The sequence below is a fragment of the Quercus robur genome, chromosome 4, assembly GCF_932294415.1.
Source record: "Quercus robur chromosome 4, dhQueRobu3.1, whole genome shotgun sequence".
Taxonomy (NCBI): domain Eukaryota; kingdom Viridiplantae; phylum Streptophyta; class Magnoliopsida; order Fagales; family Fagaceae; genus Quercus; species Quercus robur.
The window spans coordinates 7,849,660-7,858,835 of NC_065537.1; the positions used below are offsets into that span (position 1 = coordinate 7,849,660).

At 40.4% G+C, this 9,176-nt stretch overlaps 1 protein-coding gene across 1 annotated transcript; it reads left to right on the forward strand.

The window, feature by feature from the left end:
- Positions 1-326: 326 nt before the first annotated feature.
- LOC126720488 (uncharacterized) lies at positions 327-2,308 on the forward strand. Its single transcript, XM_050422982.1, has 2 exons — positions 327-938; positions 1,732-2,308. The coding sequence occupies exons 1-2, from the start codon at positions 366-368 to the stop codon at positions 1,756-1,758; spliced, it is 600 nt and encodes a 199-aa protein (XP_050278939.1). The 5' UTR covers positions 327-365; the 3' UTR covers positions 1,759-2,308.
- The last annotated feature ends 6,868 nt before the right edge of the window (positions 2,309-9,176 follow it).

The window sequence follows — 9,176 nt, forward strand, 5'->3', positions numbered from 1 at the left end:
ATCATTTGTCTTGTTCGGCAATCAATTGCCTCTAATCTAGCCAATCTTCTATTGGCTTAACAATGAAAGCACCCTTCTTCCAATCAACATCAAGCACCTTTACATTTGGGATAACATATTGCATCAAGCAGTTTATAGCAATTGTACTTGATTCTCAAAAAAAAATATATCACTTGAACTCATGTGCTATATATCAAACATATAAGGCTTTTAGCAGCAGACCATAAAAAATAACAAAACAAAAGAGGTTCATGCAAAAAATAATAATAAGGTTGGTGAAGTCTGAGACTGCCTGAGACTATCTACCAAACGATGGTGATCCAAGCAACTATAAAAAGCATGGCTCTGTGGGTATTTCAGAGCAGATGGAGCTTCACCTCCAACTACAACATCCAAATATTTCAACCATGTTTGCCCTGTTCTTCATGTTGTTTACCACCATCATCGCACCACTAATTCCAACCCTCTCTTCACAACCACCACCACTAATTCCAACCCTCTCTTCAGAACCACCACCACCACCCTTCCCCACATTTCCGTCCCTTACTCCGCGTCCAAGAACTCCAGCGCCAGCACTTGAGTTTCCTCCAATCCCACCTTTCCCCCAATTTCCCCCTTTCACTCCATCACCACCAAATGACAACAAATGTGCTACATGTCAAGAACAAACAGTACCAGTGTCGGCCGTGCTGGAGATTACCTTCGCTCTAACAATGTCAATCACCTTAACCGTCACAGTGACGGTTTCCATTAGCCGGCGAAAGGGGAAAAAAGGGGACCCAGGGGACAAAGCGGAGAAAGGGCCGAAAGGGGACAAAGGGGACAAAGGGCCGAAAGGGGACAAAGGGGACAAAGGGGACAAAGGGGAAGAAGGGGGCGAAGGGCCGTCATGCCAGCCCTGCCAGCCCTGCCAGCCATGGAAGCAAGAATATATAATGGTAATTTTTTTCCTATCTATTTGGATTTTTATATTTTTTTTCCCCCCAGTTTTTACCATTTGGTTCGGTCTGAGTATTTGGGTGTTTGAATTTTTGTAATGGGCTTTTTTTTCTTTTTGGGAATTTAGTTTTGGAGTGCTTGTATTTTGGTCTTAGAAATGTTTCTTATCTCTGTTCCATATGCGTTTGACAAGGTGTGTAGTAGTTGCATGGTCTTTAGGAGAAATTATTAAGACCTAGGTCCCAAGTAGTCCCAACCAATAATAAAAGGCCACACATTTAAAACAATTTTGATTCAACTTCCTAAATGAAAAAAAGGAAACAAAACCACAGAAATTTAACTCTAGTTAAAAAAATTTTAAAAATAAATGAAAAAAGGAATTAATTGAAAAAACTCAAATAAATTTAATTTATAAACAAGCAAGATTCAAAAACTTGATATAAATTTGAAATCCAAAAGCTCAATCTCATCAGTTTGTATTTAGTTTTAGTGGCCTTATAAATCTCTCCATAGAGATCTTTTTCTCTCAAAACTCTAGATTTGTTTCCTTCTTCCACTCCACAACAATCACTGATCTATCTCAGACTTTTATGGCAAAGAAGATGGTGCTTACACGGTTCATAGATGTGTATTTTAAAAGAATGATGAAAATGAAGGCATGATGAATTTTCGTCAAAGCGGCAGAGCAATTTTTTCTTTTTCATCAAGATTTTATTCTTGTGTGTATTTTTTTTATTCCAAATAATTATTTAACCACTGACTTTCTTTTTGAATTTATTTTTACATTAACAGTGTGACCATAGTGGTTGGCCTTGGTAAACTGATGTGCATGTGCGAATATTGTGGAATCAGCTATCATCTAATAGCAAAGATTGATGTCAAAGTTTTGAATTTAAGATTGCAAATGTTATATTCAGTCGTGGGTTTGCTGTGAGCTTTGAACATTGGTTTCGATGTGATGTACTTGTGTGGTTTGGAATAGTTGTTATAATTTGGAATTGTAATAAAGAAGGTTAGTGGTATTTGTGGAAGTTTAGAGGTTAGTATTTGCAAATGTTTTGGGTTTGTTTTGGTGTTTGGATTTCATTGTAAATTGTGTTTGTTTTGATAATAGAATTTCTCCTTTATCTAAACAAATAGGAAAAAGCTTGTCAATGACATGTGTTGCCTGTAAAATGCTTTTAACAGGGCAGTTTATTGTGCTTGGCCATATCCTTAGCCATATTCAAAAAGTGACTCTCTCATTAAATTAAATGGATTGTATTGAATTTGGGATATTGGAAAACTCTTGTATGCGCATGAGATACCTTCACAGGATCTGGGAATTAAAGTTAGTTTGTGTTGTGAATGAATAAGCTCTTGCAATTTATCCTATTTTGATGGATTAAATGGAGTAAAGTGCTCAGTTCTTTTTAAAAATTAAAAAAACAATTATAATAATAACACTGCCATAGCAATGAAAACACCGTAGCAATATAGTCATAATAAAGAATAAGGCTAGGGAATTGATTTGGTACTACAAATATTACACTCACTTCACTAACCTATTATTCAATGGGTATGATTCAAAAAAAGTTGTGAAAGAAATTAGTTTACCCTACCGAATTAACCACCGCAAAACAAGCTCACAAAAAAACTGCTTACAAGCGTTATTTGAAGAGATTGAAGAGAAAATACTTTTCATTAGCTATACAATCGAATGAGTAATAATGTCAAAGAATACAGTATCTTATTTTAGGATGAGAAAACTTAACAAAATAAAAGATGGAAAAATGTTTGTATTCTAACATTTTCTACCACAAAATTCTAAATAGACATATTGTCATTGCCTTCAAAATACAGGAAGACTTTCACTCCCCCAATCCTATTAATATATATAGATCATTAAATGATAGGGAAAAAATGGTTAAAATTTACAATTTATAAAAAAATGCAAGTTCTTTTAAGATTAGGAATCTGGATACTTACTTATTTTAAAAGGAATCCATATTCCTAGAAAAAAAAAAAAGGATTAAAGGAGAATCTAGATACTCCTGGCATATAAGTCCCTAGTGTAATTTACACCCAAATATGAGAATCTTTTAATATTCCTAGGAATCCTAAAACATAACCCCATTACAAATGCCACATTAATGTTTTATTAAAAAACTAAAAATAGTTGAATAGAATTGTAAAATAGATCTATAGAACAAAATCATATATTACGTTGTTGTTAATCAACAAAAAAAATTATATCTATTTTTTTTAAATCTAAAAAATTATGTTATTTTTCTCGTGTAGTAGTATAATTTAAATAATAATAATAAAAAGAATGAAGATTTTGAATTGTAATCAAATTATGATTTTTTATCAACTTATAAATTATAATTATCAAAGGAATAGATGAAGAATTTGGATTTTTTTTTAAATCAAAAAATATTATGTTGTTGTTTTTATTTACTTGTAGTAATATCATTTAAATAAAATAAAAAAATAATGATTAGATGCAGAGTTTGGATTGTAATAAAATTATGATTTTTTATCAACTTATAAATTATAATAATAAAATGATTAGATAAAGAATTTGGATTGTAATCAAACTAATATATTTATCAACTTAGAAATTATAGGATTAAGATAAGAACAAAAAAAAGTATTGTGGGGTCCAATAGTTTATGGGTCCGGCCCACGCGCTTATGGGAAGCCCACCGGTCCTAAACTGAAGGAGGCCAGGGCCTAAGCTCGAAACTAGGAAACATAAAAAGTGGCCCGAAGACACAGCCGAGGACGGTTTCGTCCTCGGCAGGTCCAAAACCTCATGGGTAGTAATGGAACACGAGTAAGCTAGAAAGATCAGAAAATATCCTGGGGAAGTTGTCTTTAATACCCTTCCCTGACATGACACTGCCCCTAACAGAGCCGGGATCTTAGGCTTTATGGATCATCTCCAGCAACTTTGGGATTAGACTGATGGGACAGATATCTGTCCTGGAAAGATCGACCCTACACGTGGACGAAGGACAACGAACGTAGGCTAGTATAAAAGAGAATGTTATGTGACCAAAAGAAGGGGCTCTCCCATCTAGCTTCTGGAGAAAGACTTGATGAAAGAGAATGCCTGGATAATATACGCCGGACACCACATAAAAACCCGCCGACGGGTAACCGGGGACAGCACCATCGCTCCTCGGACATGATCCGAGGAGCCAAATCCTCCTGATACAAGATTGAAGGGCCTGAATATCCAGCCCAAAGCTCTTTCTCATATTGGTTCACCTATAGTCCGGCCCGAAATGTCGCCCTGTGATCCAACGCTGGCCTTTCAAGCCCACTCTCTACAAATATTATTGTGAGGGACTTTCCGTGTGCGAGCCCAACATCGTTGTTGGACCGTTAAAGATTTTGTGTCCCTACAATTGGCGCCGTCTGTGGGAAAGACTTACGCGTTGGCACGGGTGGCGCAGGAGTCAGCTCTCTAGCAAGCGGAGATTCACGAGTTTTTCCCATCTCCGGCGACACGCAGTCGTTGCTCCGCCATAAGCTTCTACTAGGGGCTACGCCTTGCACTGCTAACGGCGCGGACAGCTCTAGGGGCTTCCGGCCTCAAGCCGACTCTCCCCTCCCTGGCCTAGGGGCTGACCTTCGAAAAATAAATCAGTCTAGAGAAAAGACTACTTTAAAAGATATCTTACAAGTAATGGACAGAACCAAGGCCTTGCATGGTCCCCGGACCCAAGCCTATGGGGAAACCAAGTACAAAAAAGAAATCTTACAAGTAATGGACAGAACCAAGGCCTTGCATGGTCCTCGGACCCAAGCCTATGGGGAAACCAAGTACAAAAAAGATATCTTACAAGTAATGGACAGAACCAAGGCCTTGCATGGTCCTCGGACCCAAGCCTATGGGGAAACCAAGTACAAAAAAGAAATCTTACAAGTAATGGACAGAACCAAGGCCTTGCATGGTCCTCGGACCCAAGCCTATGGGGAAACCAAGTACAAAAAAGAAATCTTACAAGTAATGGACAGAACCAAGGCCTTGCATGGTCCTCGGACCCAAGCCTATGGGGAAACCAAATACAAACAAGTTTTGGACAGAACCAAGGCATCGCATGGTCCTCGGACTCAAGCCTATGGGGAAACCAAATACAAAGAAAAGTTTTGGACAGAACCAAGGCATTGCATGGTCCTCGGACTCAAGCCTATGGGGAAACCAAATACAAAAAAGCATCATCGGAGTCCCCTATATCCCAATCGATTGTTCAGATGGATTGCTTAGAAATCATCAGCCTTGGACGATATTCACGCGCTTATCACAGAATATCCAACTGATATCTCGGTTAGTTTTCTTAAGTTTGATTTATTATGAATTATCGATATAATGCCTGGTAGTGTTGGTAAATTGGAGTTAGTTGAATTATGCTTCAACCCATTCTGCTCTAAATATTCTTGAAGAAACGCACACATAGGGCACACCCATTCAAGAAACAGTGTTGTCAAAGAAACAGTGCTCAAAACAAGTAAAGAAATTTCCATTTTTATTACAACGAAGAAATAGTACAGTGTACAATGAAAAGCTGGAATCAGCCTACGTCAAAGCTTACTACATAAGCAAGAAAAAGAAAAATACAAGAAAGCTGGAGAAAGCCGAGGAGGTATGTCGGAGGAAAGGTTGGCTACAGCTCCGAGACCTTATTCTTCCCCCGCGCTCTTACATGCCCATAACTCAGGCAGCCAAAGAAACCCAACTTGAGCCTGGCACCGTTGAAGGAAAGGTGCAGGGAGTAGGAAACTGAGGGGCTTTCTCTAAATATTCGCCTGCTGCTAAGCAGAGGCGCTGATGGCGGAGAATCTTTCTTCTGACATACCAAAGTGCTGGCATGAACAGAGCCTGCTTCGGATTTTGACTAAAAGAGGGAGAGACGCCGTTCCCCCTCGGTGGAGATGGAGTACTCTCCTGAACTTGTGCTTCCTGTGCCCATACCTTACTGTTATAAGCCTCATGAGGACACGGCGCTTCTGCGGCGGAGAAAGTTCTTTCTTCCCAACCCTCGCTTTCAACATGTTATGCCAAGAAAGGAGAACTCCGGATATGGGAAGCGTGATGTGAGAGAAAACTAAAAGGATGGGGGTATATATAAAGCAACCCTCTCTCCCTCCTATTTATTTGAAAAGACAAGATAATGGCAGTCAACTCACGCGGCGTCCCAAGGAGCACTACAGACAAAATGGTCTTGGCTCAACTTCCAACGTCAACTGCAGCCAAGAGACTCAAGGAGCCTCGTAAAGGCGCGCCTCGATCCTTGGGGCGTCAAAGAAGTACTGCATGGCCAGAGGTTGCAGAAATATCTCTTAATCCGCGGATTCATTGAATTCGCGGCCCAGGCCCGCTTTGCGTGAAGGCCCAGGGACACCCTGTTTGGCACCTCGGGAAATGCTTAATGAAAGGGAAAATCTGAACTCAAAGTCTTGGACAGAACCTAAGGCTTGCATGATCTTCGGACTCAAGCTAAAAGGGAAAACCAAGTACTGATGCAGACATTGGTCTTGGACAGAACCTAAGGCTTGCATGATCCTCGGACTCAAGCTAAAAGGGAAAACCAAGTACTGATGCAGACATTGGTCTTGGACAGAACCTAAGGCTTGCATGATCCTCGGACTCAAGCTAAAAGGGAAAACCAAGTACTGATGCAGACATTGGTCTCGGACAGAACCTAAGGCTTGCATGGTCCTCAGACTCAAGCTAAAAGGGAAAACCAAGTACCGATAAAGACACAAGTCTCGGACTCAAGCCTAAGGGAAAAATCAAGTACATAAGATAAAACGCATAAGTCCTGAACAAAACCCAGGTTTTGCAAAGTCCTCGGACTCAGGCTTCTTGGGAAATCAACTGCCCTAATGAAGAAATTTCTCGGCTTAAATACTGGAAAAGGTTAAGGCTCGCGTATCATGGAGATGGCAGAACGACCTAATGATCGTCAACCTAAGGAGGCCATTCATCCGGTGGGTAACATGTCCTCGGATAACTACTTCTTACACCTTATCGGGCATTTAATACCCATCACGGCTAATTTTAAGATAAGTCTCATTCCTCACTGGTCGGATTGTTATGTTGAATAATAATTTTGTTAAAGTTATCGTGGCATCTTTTTATCAACGATTACTTTGGCCTTAGTTATTATTGATTCAAGTACTATACTATTATGCCGAGCAGCGCTTTCACATTTGTTAGAATATATAAACAAGACATACGAAATAGAGTAACAATAACTTTTATTAATATGAAAAATTGTTACAACGTACAAGGAAGGGCTTAAACAAGCCTATACAAAAAAAATGAACTGCTAAAACAGTAACAACATCCGTAACACAAATAAGTAAACCATCAGGTGTCTTCTGAACTCGCCTTCAAAGTCTTTCTGAAATCTATGCCTCAGTACTGCTCATATCAGGAGAAGAACCTTATACAAAAATAATGAAGGAGAAGGAAGAAGAATTGGAACACATGGAAGCACTTCAGCAAGCTCTTGTCGCTGAAGAATGCAAGGAAAAAAGAAGATGGAGGACATGAGCGGGAAGGAGGAGAAGAAGAGGGAAGCAATGAAAAGAAAGTAAAAGGAGCAAAAGAGGGAGAAGGGGAGCCTTATTAGGTATGCTCATGAGAGAGCAGATGGAGATGACAAGGGAGGTTTTCGACTCAGTCACACCAGAAATGGGGTGTGACGAGTCCCTGCTTCGGATTTTGGCTAAAAGAATGGGGAGGCAAATCTTAAGCCTCCGCCATCCTTGCCCCGACCGAGTCATCTCGAGTTTTGTTAGGACATGGCGTTTCTGGGAAAGGAAAGATTTGTTCATGGTGGATTACTATGAGATAGGTATTATTGAATAGGGAGTAACCGGATGGAGGAAGTGGATTCTGGGAAGAACGTGAGGGATTCGGATATGAAAAGGTCACCCTCTGTCTTCTCTCTTTATATAGGGGACGAAGAAGAGGGTATGTGACACACTCAGATCCCCAGGGAAATCCAGAGTATAACGCGCCGCTTCGTTCTCCCACACCATCAGTAACCGTTATATCTGGGAGGTCTCGTAAATGGGAAGATATTAAAGACACGCTGCAGATAACCACGCGGCATAACGGCAACGTACGCAAATCCAGGAAAAACGGCTCGTAGACCGGTACGTTCCTTGGGGAGGGGAAGAGTCGCCAGTGTTGATCAAGATCCAAAGAAAGTGAACGGCAATAAGGGCTTGACATCATCAAAATCCACCTGTCCTACCATGACGTTGGACAGCAGGATTTTGAGGGGCTAATGTGGGGTCCAATAGTTTATGGGTCCGGCCCACGCGCTTATGGGAAGCCCACCGGTCCTAAACTGAAGGAGGCCAGGGCCTAAGCTCGAAACTAGGAAACATAAAAAGTGGCCCGAAGACACAGCCGAGGACGGTTTCGTCCTCGGCAGGTCCAAAACCTCATGGGTAGTAATGGAACACGAGTAAGCTAGAAAGATCAGAAAATATCCTGGGGAAGTTGTCTTTAATACCCTTCCCTGACATGACACTGCCCCTAACAGAGCCGGGATCTTAGGCTTTATGGATCATCTCCAGCAACTTTGGGATTAGACTGATGGGACAGATATCTGTCCTGGAAAGATCGACCCTACACGTGGACGAAGGACAACGAACGTAGGCTAGTATAAAAGAGAATGTTATGTGACCAAAAGAAGGGGCTCTCCCATCTAGCTTCTGGAGAAAGACTTGATGAAAGAGAATGCCTGGATAATATACGCCGGACACCACATAAAAACCCGCCGACGGGTAACCGGGGACAGCACCATCGCTCCTCGGACATGATCCGAGGAGCCAAATCCTCCTGATACAAGATTGAAGGGCCTGAATATCCAGCCCAAAGCTCTTTCTCATATTGGTTCACCTATAGTCCGGCCCGAAATGTCGCCCTGTGATCCAACGCTGGCCTTTCAAGCCCACTCTCTACAAATATTATTGTGAGGGACTTTCCGTGTGCGAGCCCAACATCGTTGTTGGACTGTTAAAGATTTTGTGTCCCTACAAGTATACCTATTTTTTAAAATTTAAAAAAAAAAAAAATTTGCAATTTGGTGAAATCACTTTGTGCAACTACGACTTCTAAGAATCTAAGCCAAACTTTGATTTATATATATATATATATATATATATATGTATGTATGTATGTATGTTAGGTATCACAAAAATAATGAAAAATGAAAAATATATTT